Raw genomic sequence first — 24,193 nt, 5'->3', positions numbered from 1 at the left:
GATCTAATAGGACACAGAGGTAGAAGTTTGTTCAAGTACCACTCGGGGGGGGGGGGGGACTGCCATTTATGGCAGTCAACACAAGAGAACAGCAGCTTGTAAACAAACATGTGACTGTGTGTCATGGTATTCATTGGCAGTCCACTGCTTCCCTGCTTTTCCTTTGTGGGAGACCACCATCTCCTTTAAATGGCTCATAAAATAAGTCACTTCCCTTTTGACGCTGCCCTGCCTGTTGAGCCGTGTTCTCAGAGGAAGGACGGTGGGGGAGGTAAAATCGCCTCTTGGACAAAAACCAGATTAGACACCTCATCGCCCCCTTGGCTTGCCATCATGTGCCCCTGAACCAGACGGACCCCAGCGCTCCTCCCCAGCCACCGCCACCCTGTGGGCTCAACCAGCAAGGTCAGGGGTTAACAGCCATTCCTCTGAGAGAGGTCCTGTCCTATGACCCCCCCCCCACCCCAAGTCCGCCAGCCAGAACATCCACCACACACACTCTCCCTCCCGTTCTCCTCCAAACCATCACCATCACAAACATATGTAACCACAGATGATTCAAAATGAATAAATAAGAGAGTAAACACATACAGGCAATTAAGAGCCATAAAAGATGCAGATGCACACAATATGCACAAATACAGACTGTACCAGCCACACACACTAAACTGAGATTGTTAAAAGTCCCTGAAGGATTATTTTTGTACCCAGATGAACTCGAGTTGCCACTGACGCAACTAAGAGACATGAAGGAGGCCCAGGGCGTACAGCATGTCCAAAACTATTTCACCGACGTCTGTCGCTTATTGAAGACGGCCACGCTGACTTTGGTGGTCTGTGATGGAATTGTCCCTTGACCAATCAAGTGCCATCAAAATTTGAAATCATCCATAAGATATAATCTTTGCTGCGTATAGTTCACCGACAGTACAAGTATACTTCAACTATTCACTTATGGAACTGAAACTATTCCAACAGTGAAGTATGAGGTGACTGGAAATACATTACATTACATTACATTACAGTTATTTAGCCGACGCTTTTATTCAAAGCGACTTACAATAACTGCATTTAACGCAGGAAATCAGGAGAACTACTAGTCATCAGAGGTCATAAGTGCGTCTAAACAAGCATCTAAGAGCAAAACCAGTGCTAAAGTAAAGTGCAAGAATGAGATTTTTTGTTTTTTTTTAAATGAGTGAATACAATAAGTGCTAAGAACAAGTAACAGGGTAGTAGTTCTCAAAGAGGTGAGTTTTCAACCTGTGCTGAAAGATGGGCAACGACTCCGCTGTCCTGACATCACTGGGGAGTTCATTCCACCACTGTGGGGCCAGGACAGAAAAGAGCCGTAACCGGGTTGATCGGCAGCAAGGGCCTCTGAGCGATGGGGCAAGCAGGCGTCCCGAGGCAGCAGAGCAAAGTGGTCGGGTGGGGGTGTAGGGCTTGACCATGGCCTGGAGATAAGAAGGAGCTGTTCCTTTCACTGCCCTGTAAGTTAGCACCAGAGTCTTAAACTGGATGCGAGCAGTTACTGGGAGCCAGTGTAGGGACATGAGAAGGGGAGTTGTGTGGGAGAACTTTGAGTGGTTGAACACCATATGAGCTGCAGCTTTCTGAACAAGCTCCAGAGGTCTGATGGTCGACGCCGGGGCGCCAGCAAGGAGGGAGTTGCCGTAGTCCAGCCGGGAGATGACCAGAGCCTGGATGAGCACCTGTGCCATCTCGTCAGTGAAGAATGGGCGAATCCTCCTGATGTTATAGAGGAGAAATCTGCAGGAGCGAGCAACCGATGCAACATTTTCAGCAAACGACAGTTGGTCGTCCAGGATCACACCCAGATTCCTCACAGTGCAAGTTGGCGTCACCACGGTGTTGTCAATGGTGATGGCCAGGTCTCGGTGCGGGCAACCTTTCCCCGGGAGGAACATCAGCTCGGTCTTGTCCAGATTGAGCTTCAGGTGGTGTGTCGCCATCCACTCCGAGATGTCAGTCAAGCACGCAGCAATGTGTGTCTCTACTTGTGTGTCAGAGGGAGGAAAGGACAAGGTCAGCTGGGTGTCATCGGCATAACAATGGTAAGAGAAGTCATGCGAGCGAATAACAGAACCCAGGGATGTCGTGTACAGGGAGAAAAGGAGAGGACCCAGAACCGAACCCTGTGGAACGCCTGGGGATAGGCGTTCCACAGGGACATTAAAGTTCAAAAGATCAAGTACGTGTACCATATGTATGCTTTTCCCAAAATGTTATGTAGTCCAACTTGCAGCTCAGTTGAATGCAACCTCATGCATCAACAAGGACATCCCAACTACTGTACATGAGAAACAGATCAAATGCATATTAAGTTTGTTATGCCTGTCTAACTACTGAGATTGGTTGTCTGTTTCAGTAGATGAGGTTCTCTAATACAACATACAAAATATACTATAATTTCAAACTAATACAGCGCACATCATATAGGACAATGAATGACAAACAATGCATTCACTAGTTATTACTGTTTCAAAGGGCGAATTACCATCCAGACAGTCTAGATATACTGGTGCATAAAATGAAGTGCCCAGTACTTAACAGTGAACAGTAGGGATGCACAGATACCAACCCTGGTATCAGATATCGGGCCAATACCAGGCTTACATGGAGTATCGGTATCTGAGATTTTACCCCAAACTAAAATCCAATACCAAATGACATAATAAAAAGCAAATGGTTTGATTTACTGCATTTCTTGGCATACAGAAGCCTGTATTTCTTAAAATGTTGAAAACAAAACTGGTTTTATCTCAAATTCTTTTGCCCATTGACCCCAAACTAATGGTCTAAGTCTGCATTCTTCAGCAGAAGTAATAGATCGGACCGGTACTCGGCATCGGTTGACTCGGAATCAGTATTGGCAGTGAAAAAATGATATCGGTGCATCCCTTATGAACAGCCTGTAAAACACCAGAGTTCAAGGATACACACATGAACAAGCCTAATATGTTGACAGAAAAATTGGCGTATGCATAAGATGGCATAATATATTCCCCACTGCCACATCAAGTGGTGCAATCAGTCAACTAAGTATTATGTACAGAAGCTGGTGTAAATATACTTGCCTCGGAGCCATAACATTCTCACCCTTGCAGCTCACCTCTGTCTGAGCTGTAATTATCCTGGTGGTGGGGGTTGGGGTGGGTGGGTTTGAGTAGTGGTGCCATTTGTTGGCTAACACTGTCTGTTCTGCTCTACGCCGTGTCATGTCACATTGGCTGAGCCCAAGGTCTGCCGAGGAATCCAGGCTGTTGCTTTAAATACAGAGATTTATGTCGGCACAACACACACGAGATGTGTTGACTGTCTGGAGGAGAGGCATTAAAGAGGCGTGGAGTGACGCCCAATTGAAAGAGGAGATAAGAAGGCAGAAAACCACTAGATATTTCATTTCCAAAAATCATAGCAATTACTTTTCCTAAGAGTCATTCACTCCAGAGTTTCCCTCCTGTTGCAGCATGTTGTGAGGTAGTCCTCTTCTCCAGTGTCCCCTCGACGTTTTTATCTCTGTCATTCTGCTGTCTGTCGAATGTCTACAATTATGGAGCTTTGGACTGACTCAAAGGCAACACATGTTGATGACTTATTTGCCTTAACATTTATCTAAAAAGGGTTTCAATCCTAGATGTTACACAATGTGTAACATGATACACATGCATTTTACAACCCATTTGCCACCTCCAAGTTACAGTCAATACCACCTAATCATCAATTCCTCTTATGAATAATTACTATTTGAGAGGAACAGTCTTGGGATATTTAGCACTGAACAGCTTTTGGCATGAGTTTTCCAGGAGCATGCATCACTTCACTCAAATGATGGACATCTGACTGAAGTTAAATACTACATTTCCTGAAATCCTTTTTTGATTATATAAATGCTCCAAGTCTCAATAACATACCAATTCCCTGGGCTTCAGCGGGGGACTTTCCTGCATGAGATCACTTAAGGGCTATAAAAATGCACATACATATATGCACAGAGATCCAATGCTACGACGTGAAGCAAGTATCTGAGCAGAAGCCACTGGAGCCCCATTTCTGTACTTTTTACTTTAACAGCGTGGTAACTGATTAAGCTCTGCGCGTTTTTCTTCTTGATGTTTTTCAACAGCACTGTTAAACGTGGGAGAGGGTGGAAAGAATTGCTGCAGTATAACACGATCCTTTCCCCTCCACATTATAAAAAAGCCTGCTTCAACTAGTCAAGCTGACTAAAAGCCGGTTCTTATTTACAACCTTGGGGGTGGTTGGGGAGGGGGATGCATAAAGAGGGAGTTTTACAAACATCCCCACATTCACGGTGGGAAGCTGTTAAGTACAACCACAGTCTCTTGCTCAAAGGCGTCTTGCCAGTCGTTGTTGAGGGAGGAGAAAGTGGGTCTTATTCACTTTCCCCTGGACAGATTTTTCCAAGCTGGTCTGGGAACCATCGACTGTCCGGCACAGGCCACCTATCAAAACATTAAGATACTGCCGTCAACACAGAGAAATGCACGAAAAAGTGGATTTTTAAAAATGTTTCATGACTATTAATGAAGGACTATAACAACGTTCTGCAGAGTCCTTAAATTGCAAGCAGGCTTGAATTTTACTGCCCTAGGGGGTAATATTTCATCGTCGAATGACTTGGTATACCGCAAACATAAAGAATTGCACAATTATCATATTCTATAATGATAATAGTGTATTAGGAGCTCTGAGGCCTCTTAAGACAGGACTCTTTTTTGTGGCAATATTAAATGCTGCCCCTCAAACAACACCACAAGTGCCGAAGAGGGAAAAATAATTTGCAAACACCTTAATAGCCACTCCGAGCTTGTAACTTGGTTGGATATGGTGCTGGAGATTGGGCTCTCGCAGGCTATGTGAAATTTAACCAACGTTATCATTGAAGGATTTTCGTAAAGCACTTTGCAGAGGCATAAAAGCAAGCAGTAAAACAGATAGGCAGGATCCTTGGTTGGAGGGGATGAAAAGTGAGCCAGGGACCTGTGAGTGCCCCTTTCCATTGCCACTGTGTATGTCCCAATTTAACTCTCATCTTTCAAAGGAACTATTAATAAACTAATTTAAAAAGCCAAGATAAATGTAACACACCCAAATGCACAAGTGCACCCACACTCAGAAACCTAGGTTACAATCACCATTAAGGGAAAAATGTTCAGCAAACATTATGGAAGCATAAACCATCATTAGAGACTGCTGCTCATGTGGAGATAATCAGAGGAGGCTACAACTTCCGCCTACTCGCTTTCTACACTTCACCACCTTGCAGAAAATAACATAATGACTATTTTACAGCAGTGTTGCTACAGCGATAATACCTTTCAACTCTTGCTTTTTAAGGAGACTGAATTCAACAGAAACCTTTAATCGAGTGGAAGTGAAACTCTGAATCACCTTGAAATATCTCGACAAAATGGTGGGCGTGAAGCGGTCCCTTGCCTCTGCTATAGTAAGATATCCTCCTCACTCAACAGTTCAGTGCTTTCCAGTATAACTTTTGTGACATGGTGAAGGAAAGAAAAGTTTATGAGAGAGGACATTTCAGAACGATTGGCTCCCAACACAAGCAACACCAAAGGTATTCTTAAAAGAAATGACAGATTTACCTCCTACATGACAAACACTACCTTTTATTATCTTCATAGCATTACTGCTAAGCCTTAGAGCGGACCAGTGTTTGGACAGACATTCACCTAGTATCTCCCCAAGCGCGGGGGGGGGGCAGGTACTACATTAACAAGGAAGTGTCCTAACGAGCAGGATATTCCACATCGCTGAGATACACTGACCCTTGCGGGCTATGGGAAACTGTTTTCAGCATATGAGAGTTGAAGCCAGTTCACGGCTTTGGCACAGTGCTACTTTCAGAGCTCATCTACAGCCTGTCACTCCTGAGTAGAAAATGGCTTTCAACACAAGAAACAAAGTTGGTAAATCTATTACACCAATTGTAAGATATGAAGTTATATATGTGGCTAAGATCAACTAAAGGGTAAATCTGATGCATAAACATCTGTGTTAATGCACTTATATACTATATGATATAATAGAATGACTAACAAAAGAGAAGTTGAAAAAGAACATAAAAATGACTGAGAAGATAGATGACACAAGGATACATCTGATTCCACCTAAAACTATAGTTACACTATACAAGTACAGTTTTGTAAGCTAACCAGAAGGTAACAATGCCTCACACGATAAGTCATGACACATGCTGACAATGTATGACCCAGCGTTGATGGGACAATTCAGAACTCAGTACAAACACTAATCATAATCACAGACTGCCAAGAGCGCAACTATGACAAACATGGCCTTTCTGACTGGTTACTAAGAAAAAGCCTCTCCATAGTGCTGAGCCAGGGAAGCGTTAGCTTTGCTTGTGACGTTAGCTTGAATTCATTTAGAGGAGTGTTCAACATTGCCTTTTGGCGCTAAGAGTTTTGGTTTCACAAAAATAATCTCTAGAGTGAATGTTTTACAATTACGCAGCTTGCCACAAGCCCTTGGATAACATCTGTGCAAAATGACGCTTCCTTAAATAAATCAGGATTTAAAATCTCATCCAAAACACAGCTGTCAAAACAGCAAACTGCCAAAATTTGCTTTTCGGATGGCACGACAAGGGTGGAATAGGAGCAAGGCACAAGACAGGGCAGAGCTTGTTAGAAACACCAGGCCTTTTCTGCTCCCTCAGCAATGTTATGGGGAACTTCTACAGCCAACAGCTTTAATATCTGCGTGAGCATCCAATTTCTAATTCAGCCTGAGAGTCTGTCAAGATTGAAAATCTGCCTCTATGTAGAAACCCCAACATTCATCATACAAGGCATGAACACAAGCATGTGTTATTTTTTTCTCTAAACAGGCATGCGGTCACACAAACAAGCACACACTGGGACTCATAAATCTGAGCCCTCTACCACCAGAGTCCATCTCTGATTGCTAAACCAGTCGGGGCCTCTGGCCAATTAAAACTCTCCATTTGTGAACATTCCAAAATGCTGTCATCCATGAACATTTTACCCAGAAGCCCCTGGGGAGATTCCACAACATGGCCCTGGCCTCTCGCGCTGTCTGTTTCTCTCTCTCTCCCCCCTAGCCCCGTGTCTCCGGCTTTGTCTCCCCACACAAAAGCACCCTGCCTACACCACTTCCCAGGTCACTGCTTTGTCAATGATTTAACTTGCTCCTGCACTTCCCCAAGTACATTTAGAAAGTCAGCAACAAACACCAACCACAGGAGCTATTCACATGGTGCTTTTCCTTCCCTTGTCCAACATCTTAAATTCAAAATTTAGTGAGGTGAAGGTAAAGGTAGTACTGAAGGACGGGCCCTAACTCTCTGACCTCTGCATGTAAAAAGCAATGTTAGGTAAATATAGGCCTTGCTCCCGATTAGGGATTGTGTATACAGCTCGAAAGTCATTTCTATGATGTCACTAAGATTACAGCCAGCAGGCTTTTACAAGGTAGCTGACGAGTGTTTATTAAACTGTGCAAGGCAGGATTGAGGAAGTAATGATAAACATTATAATTTTAAACTACTGGGGTCACTAAGGCAAAAACACTATTCCATAAAGGCAACTGAATCACAGAGTCAATGTATGTGAGTGTGTATGTGTGTGTGTGTGTGGGGGGGGGGCAGGTCGTAGTCAGTCATCCAGACAAGTTAATCCTGTGTTACTGCTGTGTTAATTAGTCAAGTTACATTACACATGAAGAGTGGGGAATACTTTCCCAGATCCATTACAACCTGAAGTTCCTGGAGACGGGACTGACAACACTGGACATCAGCTCCCAAAAGGACCACTGAGGTTTGCCAGGGGTCACAAAAATACAAACATTGCAGCCAAGCCATGAGATCATAAAAATGAAAGGTCAAACTCCCCAAACACTTAGGCAAGTAACTATGTGGGAGCTGGAGGCCATGATTCATGTTAACAGAGATATGGGGAATTTAAGCTTGAAAATTAATGTTAAGTGGTCTGTTTTGGTCAGAGGAGAACATCTGCTACTTCTGCGTGGGCAACTAACCATGTTATTTTCATGGTGTGTTTCATACCTTTCATGGCATTTGTTTTTCGGAAGGAAGGTTAACAACAGCCATTACTTATTGTCAAACCTGAAAACTCCCATTCAGAGCTATGCAAACCTGCATATGAAACCAGATGGTCTATTCCTGACCAATATCCGCTAACCAGGAAGTGGACAAATGTGACTGCCCCCCTTATTCCAACTCTTTCAAACCACCTCCTTTTTTACTTAAAAGTAACTGGGAGTAACCAAAATATGGTCAGAGAAGAGTCACTGAAAAAAATGCAGCACCTGGCTTCTTTTTGGCCAGAGCGAAAAGTGGTTTCCAAAGCTGAGAAAAATCATAAATTTTCAAAAGAGCACTGGTGACACTGACTTGTTTTTGTGAGGCAATCGATCAAAATGAAGACAAGGACATGTTTCATGTTATTTAGGCAGCTGGCAGTTTTTGACAAACACATATGAATGTTTTATTAGCCAAATAAGCTTGAACTTGACTTAGTTGGTTGCTCGCAGGGATGAATTTAGGGAACTGTAGGTCTCAAGAAGTCTGTAAAAAGATAATACATGAATGACGTCTGTACCAGCAGCCAATTTTATATAACTTATAGTTAGATTGGTACTTAGCTGATGGCGAATTCCCAGATACTCTGATCATAAAGTCACAGAGAATTGAATCAGTTCATCTGCCCACAACGTTTATTGAGAGAAACATTTCCTCACTCATCTGAGTGACGTCTTGAGTCTGATCACAAAGAGTTGGTAGAAGTGCATATTGGCTGTGTTATGGTTTCTGGTATGTGTTCAGTATTTGGTAGTTGCTCCAAAATAGTGTTTGCCAGTAGTAACTGCTCTAGTTATCAAGAGAGATAAAGTGCTTCTTATACTACCTTCTACTTATCAGCACAAAATGCTGTTGAATCAGCCCTTTTCCACATAAATACAGCAGACATAGCCCAACACAACCTAACAGACCATTTTGGAAATTCAACCAAAGAAGAAAAAAGGCGTGAAAAACTGAACCATTTAAATTGTTATTTTTCTTTCGACCGATGACTTTGCTGGGAAGCATTACTCTTTCTTTCCACCTAGTCCATCTATCAGGGAGTTGGGGGTGATGATTCACCTTAATCAGTCCAATCCCTTTACTCTCTACATAACTTTCTTTTAGGTATGTGCTTTTTATGAGGCGCTCTGTGTTCCTGCGTTTGATCTAGTGCCTTCACCTCGAATTCCACCTTGACGGTCTGGTTGTATGTATGTCTGCATCAGTGAATGACTCAGACAGAGAGAGAGAAAGCGAGAGACAGTGTTATCTTTGAGATTTGCAGAGACAGGCAGAGGTTTTGCAGACAAACGGAGAGGACAAGTTACAGCACAGCGTGATTATCACAAGGGAAGAGAGGAGGAGAAAAAGGAGGCACAAAAGATCTTCATGGCATGTCCCTCTCCATCAGCCCTCCCTCTTTCCACTGAGTCATGGCACACAAATGAAAACATACTTTAGAGGAGAAGATGAAAAATGCTCTTTACTTAAGGCCCGGTGCTTTACCAAGGAACCCTGCACAAACAGAGCTGTGCTGTCAGAGAATTGGACTACTGTTGAGGTAACACATAAGGCCTCTCCAAGATGTGCTTCACCCGCTGACTGAAAGAGTGCAAAGTGCCAAAGGAAGCTTTACATGTTATTTTCTGTGTTACATATCCATATGCCTTTACATATACAATTCAAAGCAAATTATGACACCAATCTCCCCCCCCCCACACACACAACACAAAAAAGAAGCTAAAAATCCATCTCTGTTGAAACACACGAGAGCTCTTAAAAGATTTAACACACAAACAATATATTTCATCATCGCCAGTAAAAGCAAGTGAGCCCCTCATGAGGACAGGGAGCTCTTTGACAATGTTTATAACAGACATCCAAAAGCAGCTGAAGTCGACCAGATGTTAGGGCAGGACGGGGCCCGGTGAAGCCCCCCAGGCAGAATGAGGTCAGGTATAAGATCAGGTTTCTGGAACCTCAAAGCTACAAAAGGGCAACAATGATTCTGATATACCTGTTGGGACGCAGGAAACTGGACACCAGTGAGGGCGGCGGGAAGAGAACCTCTCTTAGCCAACTGTCAAAGGGCCTAGAAAGCCTAAACCTGAAGGTACAATGGTTTAATGGGTCTCAGTCTGGGATGGTTCGGTTCTTCCCTGATGATCTGCAGTGAATGTGTCAATAAATCATAGCTACTATGTCGACAGTCTTGCCATTCTGATGATGTACAATATTTTGAACCCCTGGCGGGCCGCCTCACATTCCCCCACAGAACCTCATTTTTCTTTTCTTCCAGCTCGAACCACCCTATAACTCGCAAACCGAATGATTTGCAGCTTTTGGAGCTTTCACCTAAAAAAGTGCTTGATCCTTTCAAAACTATTTTCCCCCTCCCTTAACAACCCTAAGCCAGCAAGACTTCAGTCAATTGTTTCTTTATGTTTTAAATGTTAGTTTTGATGACCCGGTTTTAAGACATGGCATCACCTCGTCAGTCAAATTCACATAGCCATGTGAACAAGCCAAAAACCCGCCCATTGGCTTTGTTGTTTGGCAAGAAAGAGGATTTTTTTTTTTTAAATAAAAAACCCAAAGGAGGGCAACTTGAGTTTTTGGTCTGAGACAATTGTTTTAATATATACTGAAGCGCAAACAGCACACTGAGGTTTTAGGTAAATATTAGGAAACCTATTAATCTGACTGTGTGTTGGAAAAGTGAGCTAAGTGTTAGTGAGAGCCCTGTCACTGGGAATCTTGATGTAGGCCCTGGGAGTAATTAGCAGGGCTTAGAGATATTCTGGCCTAGGCCCAGCACTTGGGTTTTCAGCCCAAACATCCAGGCAAGTCCCTGGCTTCGATCCCTGGGCCCTCTCAGTAACCACATACACCTCTGGCAAGTCGGAGAGACATGCCAATGACAATCATGACTATTAACACCATCATCCTGATTATCATGCAGCTATGTCTTCATAGTGACCATTCACTCTAGGGCTGAGTTACAGCTGCGTTACCGTGTTCCCCTTCTGGCAAACATGCCGTAAGATGACTTCACCAAGTGTGAGGCCTAGTTCTGCCAGGCAGGGGGTTCACACTCCACCCCTGCCGTTTGGGATCAGAGCCCGTGGCCCTTTGCCACACTCCTCACAGCTGGCTGAGTGACACCAGCGCTGAGGTGATCAACACAAAGGAGACACAGAGCGGATCAAATATCAGAGGAAAAAAAAAATACACCGCTTGGCATTGCTCACACAAAGGGAAATTCAGCTGTCACAGAAGTCAAACTATTGGGAGTGAAGGGGTAACATAACTGAGGAGGCAGTAAAAACCCTGGGATAAAAGCAGCAGATCTGTGACAATACTGAAAAACAACTCATTGGTTTATTGAGGCATGACAGCAAAGCCCTGGAGATATTTTGTGTGTGTGTGTGTGTGTGTACGCGCGTGTGTATAAACAGCAAATGTGGTCTGTTTCAGTATCATGATCATATGGAACCCTTCCCACACATAAAACCTGTCAAGAGTGAGAGTGTGGATCACGTGGGTGGACAGACAAGACAAGTAAGCTAAACGCAGCCAAGCAGGAAAGTACAAGTAAACCACTATGAAGAGATGAGTGTTGGGGTGGGAGAATCACCAAGGGAAGAGGAAGGAAGATGACTAAGACTGAAACTAAATCTCCCAGAGGAGCTGATCTGCAGCGGTGGAGGCAGAGGGAAATGAACTGATATGTCAGCTGGGGCAGAGCTCGAGAAAGAGTCTGCCGACTTAACAGCATGCAAACGGGACGTGTTAACAAGGAGTTTCAGGGGGCGCTCCCCTCAGCTCAAAGTGCAGAAAACCACAAAGCCAGATCCCAATTCCTCACAGTTTGCATGAGACACAATCCCACACAGATCACCATAGAATACAACTGAGCATGTTGCAAACCTGTTGCCATCTGTTCTCAAATCATCGGCACTTAATAGCACTTTGGATAATCACGTCTGTCAAATCGACAACATTGTGTTGTTGTGTTTTGTTTTTTTTGAGTGTTCACTAAAAGCCAGGGGTCACCAAGAGCAGGCTATATGAGTATAGCTGCATGACAAAGTGGTGATGTGTCACAATGCATGCATCTAGCCCCAAGCAAATGATACCCTCCCTGGATTCCCTGAGCATGTGTCACACGCTCACTCCATTGCCCTCGTGCACAGCTCATCATTCCTCCTGGATTTTCAATCAAATTCTACCTTGTTGGGGAAAAAAATAAATAAAAACTCCGCTCCTCAAGTGTACAGCTCGAAACAGAGTAATGTTCTTGAAATCTGTAGATTATGCATTTCTATAACATTTATATTACTACTATATAGACACATTCTTATCCTTTTCTTCCCTTCTTTTAATTTCCTTTCCACTTTGTACTCTATTCTAGAGTAATCTGATAGACAAAACACTCTTAATGCTGCTTCTTTATACACAGCCTCCTATCAATACAATAAACGGTCTGTCAGAGATCACATGCCTCTCCTATAGAGAACACCATCCCCTCCTAATTTTCTGCATTTAATCCTTCGTTAGTTTCGCTGCTTCTTCTATGTTACAAGTACTACTTCAATACAACTATGTGCTGTGTCTAAAAGGTGACCCACACAAGACAAAATTCCCTGTATTTGAAAACGTACTTGGCAAACAAAACCAATGCAGACATTTTTTTCCCTTATTTTCTGTCATTCAACCCCCCCCACCCCACCAATCCCTCCATCATTTTCTGCATCCCTCAGTCAATCCTTCCAGTTCCTTTTTTTGTTGTTGTGTGCTCCCAACTCCTGTGTGTGGGTCTTGGTGGTCCAGTGTGGAATGTTGTGGGGGGGGGGGGGGGAGCAGATTGGCCTAAAGGATGAGGGGAGTGCCAGGGGGTCCGGTCAATTGTTCCCACACACAGCATCCACCCCCCACTGATCTGTCGCTCACTCGTCCATTGGGAAGGGTTGAGAGGATAGGCCAAAGGAAAGGATGCAGAGACATGGCATTGCAGACACTTGATACACACACACACACACACACACACACACACACACACACACACACACTTCAACAACTGCTACAAACAGAGCATACAAATGCCTCCAAATATAAGAGAAGAGCTCTGCATTCCAACCTTAAATGTAACATCTGCGGATTATCAAAACAAAAAAGTGGAGGAACAAAAGAAAAAAAGAAAAAAAAGGGGGGGGTGTGAAGAAAGCCAACTGCCAAACCAGGCCCACAATAACAATATATTCATTTCATCAACCAGATAAGACACAGACCATAAAAAAAAAAAACTTCAAGTTTAGGTATTTTGCTTGTTGTATACCCACATCCTCCGTAAATCCCATCAATATTCTTATGAGGGCTGTGATAAGCTCTTTTGCCTCAGGACTGAACAATGGGAAGCCAACTAGAAGGCAGCACAGGATGCCACGAGAGACCCTGATGTCAGAGCTGCCGCCTCTGCCACCACAGGAAACTGATAAGAACAGCGCTTACACCACAGAGTTGGCCGACACGTGTTGTAGGCCCTCCCTGCCAGCCAAGCTTCCCCCTGGTTTCACAAGATACCAAAACCGAACTATCCTGAGGCCTCACCAAACAGCTGCTATGGACATGTCACGTCGAAGACCTGAAGCGACAGGAAACACCTCATTACTGTCACTTTTTAACTGACCTTAAGAGAGACCAGTATTATTATACAAGACAAATGGAGTGAAGTGGCCATAACCCTTTCAACTCAGCGTTTCTCAAATGTGCATGTCAGTGCTGCCCAAGCAACTGCTCACAATCTGCATGTTGCTCAGAAAGGTCAGTTAGTTGCTGGTTTTCTATAAAAAAATTAAAAAAAACGAACTCAAACATTTGTAAAACAATTTTGACAGTGATCATCTTTGCCCTGCAAATAACTTGTACACAAATTTGACTATGGTTAAAGACCAAATCCTTCCATTCCGCCTTCATGCTCAGGAGGTGCATGTGTATGCACTTGCACATCTACATAAAACCAAAACAATTGTTAGGCCTAATTTAAAAAAAGCCCTCTAGTACTGGCATATTTCCTTACACTTAACATATGTGCTATGACTGAAAATGGTTGAGATGATGATTTAAGATGCAAAAAAAAAAAGAAGAGAAACTCTGACCAACTGTCGAACCTCGGATCCAGGAAGAACAATGCAGATTCCGTCCTTGCCGTGGAACAACGGACCAACTCTTTACACTTGCGGAAGTGCTAAGGGGGGCATGGGAGTTTGACCAGCCAGTCTACATGTGTTTTGTGGACTTGGAGAAGGCTACCCCAGGGCACTCTGTGGTGGGTACTGCGGGAGTATGGGGTACTGGGGCAGTTGCTACAAGCCATCCGGTCCTTGTATAACCAAAGCGAGAGCTGTGTCCGCATTCTCGGCACAAAGTCAAACACATTTTTGGTGCATGTCGGACTCCGCCAAGGTTGTCCCTTGTCTCCAATTCTGTTTGTGATATTCATGGACAGGATCTCAAGGCGCAACCAAGGTTAGGAATGTGTCTGTCTTGGGAACTTCAGAATTGCATCTCTGCTCTTCGCAGATGATATGGTTTTGTTGGCTTCATCAGAATGCGACCTCCAGCGCGCACTGGGGCGGTTTACAGCTGAGTGTGAAATGGCTGGGATGAGAGTCAGCCCCACCAAGTCTGACGCCATGGTTCTCTACCAGAAAATGGTGGATTGCTCCCTCTGGGTTGGGGATGAGTTGTTGCCTCAAGTGAAGGAGTTCAAGTATCTCGGGGTCTTGTTCACGAGTGAGGGTAGGATGGAGTGGGAGATTGACAGGCGGATTGGTGCAGCATGAGCAGTAATGCGGACGTTGTACCGGACTGTTGTGGTGAAGAGGGAGCTGAGCCAGAAGGCAAAGCTCCCAATTTACCAGTCAATCTTCGTTCCAACCCTCACCTACTCACCTATGGTCATGAGCTTTGGGTAGTGACCAAAAGGGTGAAATCACGGATACAAGCAGGTGAAATGAGTTTCCTCCGTAGGGTGTCTGGGCTCAGCCTTAGAGATAGGGTGAGGAGCTTGGACATCCAGAGGGAGCTCGGAGTAAAGCCGCTGCTCCTTTGCGTCGAAAGGAGCCAGTTGAAGTAGTTCAGGAATCTGATTAGAATGCCTCCTGGGCGCCTTCCTTTGGAGGTTTACCGGGCACGGCCAACTCGGGGAGACCCCGGGGTACACCCAGAACTCGCTGGAGGGACTACATGTCCAATCTGGCCTGGGAACACCTTGGGATCCTCCAGGAGGAGCTGGAGGGTGTTGCTGGGGAGAGGGATGTCTGGAGTGCCCTACTTAGCTTTCTCCCACCACGACCCTATCCTGGAGAAGCGGCTGAAGATGAATGATTGAATGAAAAAAAAATTAATATTGAAATGATCACCTTAAGTTTGAATCCAATGTATTTAAATATATCAACGTTAGTATCCCTGATTAGTAACTGCTATTAATATTGAGCAGAATACTCAGATCCTTGTTTTATCTTTTCATTTTATTTCCTCATGATGTAGTCCTCTAAGCAATGTGCATGGTAGCTCCAGAGGTAGCATTTCAGTGGTCAGAAATGTCATAACAGCCTGTCATGCATTTACAGGCTAACATTAGATGCACCGTGAAACTGTCTCTCTAAATAATAAGATGTTGTCTTACATCCGAAATGTTGTTTTATCCTTAACCAAAAATTATTTTATTAAGTAGTTGATATTATTTATTTTTTGCAAATTACCTGCCTTGTGATACATAGCATTCTTTTAGCAAAAAAAAAAAAAAAAAAACCTGTAAAATATGACTTAATTATAAGTTGTTTCTAATAGCTAACTGCTTATGCAATGTTTTGCTTTTGAATAATCCAGATTTTAAAATCCACCAAATTACAGGTTTTGGTGTAACTCATTTCAGACAAGTAAAATCTTTGTTTCAGAAAATTTGGGCAGAAGTTGGACACCAATGAGATGGATGAATTTGCCAGTTTAAGCCCAAGGATATTTTCATGCTTAATACCGTAAACGGTATTAAGTATAAAAATGAGTGTGCAAGACTACGTATAAAAATACACGTAGTCTTGCACACCAATCATAGACAAGATAACATATTGATATATCTAAGATATCCAAGATTATAAGATGTTTACTTTAAACAGGTTCTAGCAGTCACATGTGGACTAGAGCAGAAACAACAGGCAGCAGAACACCACTGACAGCATTATGGAGACACTGTGATGGACTGGCAGCCTGTCCAGGGTGTCTCCCCGCCTGCCGCCCAATGACTGCTGGGATAAGCTTTCCGCATCCCTGCGACCCAAATTCGGATAAGCGGTTTGGATAATGGATGGATGATTAATTTGTTACTTGGGGATGGACAGATAGTTACCATTACATACAAACTGTAGATTTCACAAAAACAAGTCATCCAATCCGAGTTTGTGAAGCAGGATATGTGATGTATGAGTGCCATCTCTTAAGCAGCTTTACAGTGAGTCTCACTGCATTCCATCTTTAACAAATTATACAAACCAACCCTTTATCAGTTTTAGATGTCAATTATCATAAGATGTGTTTAAACACTACATGTGGGCAGGAAACTGTTTAGAATATTTAAATATGGACAGAAATCATGTTGTCTAATTCTAAAAATCTTGAATATGGGTCTTTTTGACTGTTTTACTGTCCGTGTCAAGTGTGCTTGTGATGTTTAGGTCTGTGAAGAAATTCTTGTTTTTAATGCACTTTTTGTTTTTAATATCTATTGTGTGTTATTTGTTTTGATGTGGCACTGAGGTCCTTGTGAAACCTAATTTCGTTCCCTTGTATGTATGAGACATGCATATAAGGCAACGACAAATAAAAGCAGTCTAAATGTAAGTCTAAGTTTTAGAAAATGTATTGGTTTATTTCTTACCTATCATTTATTAAGGAATTATCTCCCATTAATAAGAAACTTTGTTGTCACTACGTTGTATGATACATTATGTTCTCCCATTGTAAATTAGTTCCACCAAATAATAGTGATTATATGGGGCATTTTCTCCAAAAACATCAATGTCATGTTAACTGTGATACCAAACTGTCCAACATCACCTTCATTTTGCAGACTTTGAGCTACTTGCTATTAGTATGCCAGTTGTTTCACTTCTTCTATGTTTGATGCCCTGCTTTGTGATCTAATAGGGGGTGTTTGCCATGAAACTGAGCCTGTCAACTTGTATAAACAGAATTTAAAAGTTTCAGGGAATATCACTCGAAGTTAAAAACTGTAACATAAAAACCTCAATTGATTAAATGATTAGCCAATTGACAAAATTGATCAGTTTCATAATCAATCAATCGTTTTTCATTTATCACGTAATTTATCACGAAATGTCAAATGATTGCTGATTATAGCATCACAAATGCCAAGTTTGTTGTCATTCTCAAATTCATATAATATAAAATAAATATTTTGAATTTTGTTGGCTGCTGCATCACTTTGGGTTGTGGGAACTGGTGACAGGGTTAATCATAAAAATTATCAACAGACGAAACGATAAGAAAATTATCATTAGTTGAAGTCCTAAGTACAAATAGCTAAAGGTCTGGTCTGGCAGCTGAGAACATGATAAACCCTGCTAAAAACTGATGCAGTGATCATTTACTAAATTTCAGTAAGAATTCACTGAAATAAACCAACGTCTTACAGCATCACTCAGTTTTCACAGAAGTGCCAAAAACCCTGTTTGAGGAGTGGGCACAGCCAAAGTGATAAGACCCTCCCATTCTAATTTTGATCAAAAGGTGAAATGAAAACACACCCACATAGGTTCACGGACATCTACTAGCTTGTGTTTTTTTTTAAAATAATGGCAGCTATTCAGTCGTACCTAAATGAGCTAGAATCGGACCTAGAATATGAACCTGAAGTTGATTCACCTCCAATTCAAGGACTGCAGGAAGTTTGTGAACGGTAAGTTGGCACAATTTACGAGGGTTGTAGTCTATATATCCATTAGCTGGCCGACTAGTGTTACAAGCTGGCACGCTTTTTGTAGCTACTAAAGCTAACACCAGTTCCTAACATAACAAGCGAGCAAATGCCTGGCAATTTCACCTGTCAAAATGGCTAGACAGGATCCAATATTGTCGCAAATTCACAAAAAAAGGAACCCAATCATATTACAGAATGGGCACCATCTGTGTTTCCTCCTCATTTCTACTGGAACAAGTTAGTGAAACTTTACTCAGAGTCAAGGTAAATTACTCAACCAAGCAAAACATCACTAAGTGTTCACTGTCACATGGAGCTGGTTAGGATAGATTAATTAAAAGTACTGAAAGCAATTAAAAAAATTTGCTCACTCATTCATATTGTGTCATGTTAGGATGGGCTGCAATAGATTCTAGCAGTAGCTAGCAAGTGATGTTACAGCATCACTATCTGTCTCCATAATATGATTACATCAAGAAATTCAGCCAACTGAAATTCAACAGACTTTTCTTACATACCAAGTCACAAGCCCTAGCTTTTGATAGGGTGAGAACTCAGGAGGCATTTTTCTGATAAGGCCAGAATGAAAAATGTACATTACTAATATATCTATGACCCCAGTGTATAATTCTTATGCCAAACTTCCATTAAGTTCCAATTGCAGAAAAAAAAGCATTCAGACCTTTAAAAATACTGTATGGGCTTACAAAAATATCCATAGATTTAATAATGACAATAATAAAAGTGATGATGATGATGATGATAATAATAATCATCATCATCATCACATTTATATAGCGCTTTTCTAGACACCCAAAGTGCTTCACATTGAAGGGGGTAACTCACTTCAACCACCACCGTATTATTTTTGTAATCGTCTTTGTTCTCAATGGTAGCACCTCAAGAATACAATTCAAAAACTTTCAAGCCTGCTCAAATTTTGTGAATCTGCACAAAATCATTGTGGCAATCCCTGCAATTCAGTAATCATAATTAAGTGCTCTACAAAAGTAAGTCTTTAGACTTGCAGTGTCTCATGTACAACTGAGGAAGTCTTTGGAGGAAACTAACCTTGAGCGGCAAGTGAAAAACATGCCCAGGGATTTATTAGTTAATTATTATACGTTAAAATGGTTAACCACATTCCTAAAGACTAGAATGCACTCAAACATTTGCTTTCAAGTTATAAAACTTTGACAGATTGCCCGTGCCCTGGTTTCCTCCGTCTTATCTTATCTGCTCTGTCATCGCAATAACACAACCTGTTAGTTCACCAAACGCTAAAGATGCAGGGTTCAGAGCCATCACCAGAAGGGGGAAGGAGACCTCACAGTCTTGAACTACCAAATGTCTTGAGCTTGCCGAGAGGCCAATGTATTGAGGTCATAGACGCTTTAGGTTTCAGTCATAATGTGCTGAACTGATTAGGAGCATGGGATGCTCCTTGTGCTGAGGGAAAAGAAAAGACCCTCCTCTCTTTGATGTTTGCCACTGTCCCATACCTGAAGCATTACATCAAGCCAGACTACCAGAAGAGATTTAGTTTGAAGGGTTTCAGAGAGAGAACCGGAGCACCCAGCCCCAGAAGCAGAAGTCATTGACATGGCAGATACCAGTCTGTTCAATGTCTGTGAATGTTCTCATTCATCCAGGTCATGGTTATCCAAAGGAGTTGAATCAAGTGCAACTGGACTTGGTATATATCCGTGAAAATCGTGAATATATACCAGGATATATACCAGACTGTTCAATGTTAACCCACTCTCTGTACTCTGGGTCTTTTGGAGAGCATGTCCCTCCCTGCCACTGTCCAGCACATTATTTAGCACATACCCCTTTTAACATCCAGCAAGGTATCAAGTAAAAACTCCTAAAAAAAAAACTGTGCCACACACACACATAAAAACCAAAATAACATTCTAAATACCTAATGAAAGTATTAACCTATCATCGTCAAGATGGTCAGGCTCATTAAATTCCCATGAAATAAGGTATTCAAACACAGGCCACAAACAAATCTTCATCCAACCAACAAGGCTAAGAAACTAGGTCCTGAACTGTTTTCACGTGAACAGTAAAAAATTGAGACCATGGGACCAACATCAAATTTAACAACTGAGTCTACTGTTCTTCAATATCATTTAATCCAGCTGATGTTGAAGCATTGAGGATTTTCCATTGCAATTTTATTGCATCCAAACATCTTTATTGAATCTCAAGTCAGGCTTTTACTGAGCCCATCAGTAATGTAAATGGCAACAAACAGTGTTATCTCAGTTCAGCCAACAAAAACAAAAGATGTTTGTGGTTACAAAAAAGAAGCAGTTTTGTAAGAGCTATGTCGTTAATATGATACACATTCTACTAATCTGATTCATGATGATTCTATCAGAGACAGCTGACACAAAACAAATTCTACTTTTATTCTATTTTGATTAAACAGGGTTTGGCGTGCTGGAATACACATAATTAAAAACTCCATCCACAAGTAACAAGTCCTTTGCTGACAAAATAGAATTGGGTATAATTTTAAATATGCCCTTTGCAACCTTACTGTACAGGCAGACAGAGTGTGTTACAGTTGGATGAGGAAAATTACTGTTTAAAACCACTGCAAGGGATGAAACATGGGGAAATGACAGCAAAGACTACATTATGATCTCACATCTGGACCCCAGTAACACAAAACATTTTCCACAGTGAAGGGCCTTCCATCTTCCTTTTGCTTTTGGAGACTCTCATCACTTTTTAAAGACAGTAGACCTTGTCACTTCCTATGGATCAGTCTCCATCAAGAACAAAGAGATGCTCATTGAGGTTGGCCCTGTCTTACACTGCGGCATGCACCAAGACTCTATTGTAAGGACGGGCACATGTGTGTAGAACACAAACCTGGACAACAAAACTGGCCTCAGTCAAATCCCTAATTCAAACCCGGGAGATGCACCACAATTAAATACAACATGTTGGGGGTATTCTCAATGATGCTTAGCATTTCAATGATATGAAGACAGAAGACAAAGGACCTGTAGGCTAGTGTGAAATGCATGGGAAATGTTTTCAGCCGTTCTGACAGTTAGCTCCAACTCATATTCTAATGAGCCATCATGATCTCAGCAGAAAAAGACAGTTTAAACAGGCACTATGCAAAACAAACTCATAATGGCAAAGAAAACCACAAACAAATGAGTCTCTCATGTCAGTTGAACTTATACTTTGGACATCCGGTGAAAGAGTTTTTGGCGCTTGTTAGAACTTGAATAAAAAAAAAAGTAAGTCAAAGTAGGCCATAAAACCGTCTTAGCAGAGGTAATGATGACCACTTAAACGCATTCAGTCCTGTTTGTCTTGCATTAGATTGGTTAAAAACGTAGAAAGAAAAGAAAAATCCAACTTGACAGTGACCATGCCTCGCTGACCTACTTGTATAGATGAAACGAGAATGAATACCCCCCCCCCCCAAAAGTGAACTCCCGGTGGATTTACATTTTTAGAGTTTGCACAATTTCTTCATGCATTCATTTAAACTAACATTAAGAACAGGCAAAAGGAAAGGCAAAGAGGGATAGATTTTAAGTATGCAGGGCAGAGGAATTTCAAACCCCAACCCCCTTCTCCGGCTCCCCTCAAGGCTTCACAGTGAGCCCCTTTCAAAAAAAAGAAAAAAAGTTTCCATGACTTGTGTTTAACTGATTAACTGATTACCGAGCGTATTCGCCCTCTCACCAAACAACATAACTGTTTTCTATTTCTTTCTCTCTATCTCTAGCTCTGAATACCTCAGGCCTGAGAGAGAGAGATGTTAACCTGACACACCGGGCTATGGTGACCCAGTAATAGATTTAACCCCGGTCCACAATGCACATGGATGTTTACTAAATCACTGCAGGATGCCTCCGCTCCATAAGCGTGCGGGACACCATTAAGGAAGCTTGGAAATAAACACAGACACGGTGCGGGTGTGTGTGCCCGCGCGCGCGCGTGTTTGTAGTGCCTGTATAATAACTACGATTTTTCATCTTGCAAAGTGTACTACTTCCTAATAGAGACAACCGGCTTGCCTGCCGGGATAGTCAAGTTTGCCGGTGCACACTGGCCGTAAACTAGGTATGCAGCGTTAGCTTATTCCCACACGTTAACATGCAGCTTCCGTTAAGATAAATCACCGATATTAGCGTATTATGTTTGTGTAAGTGTTGTGTGGACTTGGGACACAATCGTAAACCGTTTCGCTTTCAATGTGACAGCGGCTATCGACAACAGGAGGGATACTCCACACGTGGTGATATGAGTTTGGAAAGAAAGCTCAAGTTAAAAAACAAACAAAACTAATTGAAACTCACCTTGTATTCCTTTGTTGGGGACATCGTTGACGTTGAAGCCTTTGGAGCTGTAAGCAGCCCGGACTTCGTTGCAGTTTCTCGACTTGGGCTCAGCCCCGGCCGACACAATGAGCACAACTAACGTGTAAACTGCGGAGAACACCAACATGGTCTTCGGTGGACCTTAAGTTTTTAGCTAAAGTTGATATGTTTACATAAAAAAATACAACGAAGAAACGTGTAAAATCGCTCAGATACACCGAACTAGGACAAAGTTTCAACGACTCCCGCGTTGAGTTCCCTCATGGATTCGTGCTGGCTCGTTACACTTCACTAGTTGTCGAAGTCGGGATAAGTTAGCTCACTCACGGCGGTTCTTGGGACATACACGCACACACTTGGGAAAAAAAGCCCGACAACTTTCCTCAAAATTCAAAAGACGTCCGTTTCAAAGATATTTTCTTGTGTAGTAATGCCGTGCTTCCCACTCTTTTCGTTAAAACATATGGACAGCACCGACACATCGGGTTAAATAATTTAAAAAAAACTTCTCACAGGCGAAAACTGAAGAATTGCAATTTGACCGCTTCAACTTCGACGAAAAATTAAAAACGATAGGAGGAAAAATTAAAAGTATTTTTCTTTTTCTTAATAGTTGCGCGTTTCCTTTGGCACGGTACAGTAGCTAAACTTTATTCTCTGCCTGCTGAGATCCAGATGCGAGAGAGGAGCAAAATCCCGGTGGATAGTCGGGATTGCAAGTTCCGGGGACAAAGACTTGGCAACTCAAAATACCCGGGGTGGAGTATGGAGGAGGTACTTTCAAACTTTACACCTTGATTTGAGCCCCCCCCCCCATTCCAACCAAATAGCTCACACACACACACACACACACACACACACACACACACACACACACACACACACACACACACACACACACACACACACACACACACACACACACACACACACACACACACACACAAAATCCGGACTGGAATCGTGGGTGGAGCCATACTATAGCAGGCTACTGGGATGGCTAGCCAATTTAATTTGCAGGGTGGAGCCATATTATAGCAGGCTATAAGATGGCTAGCCAGTATCGGACATAATTGATCCCTGAAGGACATATTTATGAATATATGACCATAAATATGCCCATGTGACAGAAAAAAACAGTGGGGTCTTACACTCACGGTTGCAAGGCCTATTTCATCGTTTTACGTAATGGCTGCAAAAACATCAGTTAAACTGTCGCTTGTGAAAAATTTGTGTGCTTTTAAGCTGAAATGCAGGATTTTTCTCCTTTGATAAATAGGCTGTCATATCCATCTGGACCACGGAGGCAGGTTACATAATATTAACTGGCATCTTGTGCAGTGGTTGGAAACACCTTCCTTAAACCATGCTGAAAATGTTAAGGAAATGGTAAGGAAAACACGGGCCCAGCAGCAAACACGTTCCTACTCGAGCAGTAAAAAAAAAAAAAAAAGACTAGAAAATGATGACGATGATGATGATACAGTGATGATTCCTTTGGATGGGTAATCTACCAATTTTACAATCAATATCGCAGTACTCTGATATGCTGTATGATACATCAGATCTTCTGTATTAGCTTTGGTCTACGGATGCCATTCTGACAAGGGTAGCAACCGTTTAATACTGAACTTATGGCACACAAACGACAATGGCTGCTACACCTTGTTTGTAGTTCTCACTGCATTATTTTTCTTC

General features: G+C 42.4%; 1 protein-coding gene across 1 annotated transcript in view; it reads right to left on the bottom strand.

Annotated features, from left to right (window-relative positions):
* The window catches only part of gpc4 (glypican 4), a 38,621-nt gene extending 15,473 nt beyond the window's left edge, over positions 1 to 23,148 (bottom strand). The window contains exon 1 of the mRNA XM_056287602.1: positions 22,475 to 23,148. Within this exon, the coding sequence (XP_056143577.1) occupies positions 22,475 to 22,622 (148 nt within the window). The 5' untranslated portion in view covers positions 22,623 to 23,148. The remainder of the gene's footprint in view (positions 1 to 22,474) is intronic.
* Between the last annotated feature and the right edge of the window lie 1,045 nt (positions 23,149 to 24,193).

The sequence above is a fragment of the Lampris incognitus genome, chromosome 1 (assembly GCF_029633865.1).
Source record: "Lampris incognitus isolate fLamInc1 chromosome 1, fLamInc1.hap2, whole genome shotgun sequence".
In the NCBI taxonomy this organism is placed as follows: Eukaryota; Metazoa; Chordata; class Actinopteri; order Lampriformes; family Lampridae; genus Lampris; species Lampris incognitus.
This window is presented reverse-complemented; position numbering and strand designations above follow the sequence as displayed.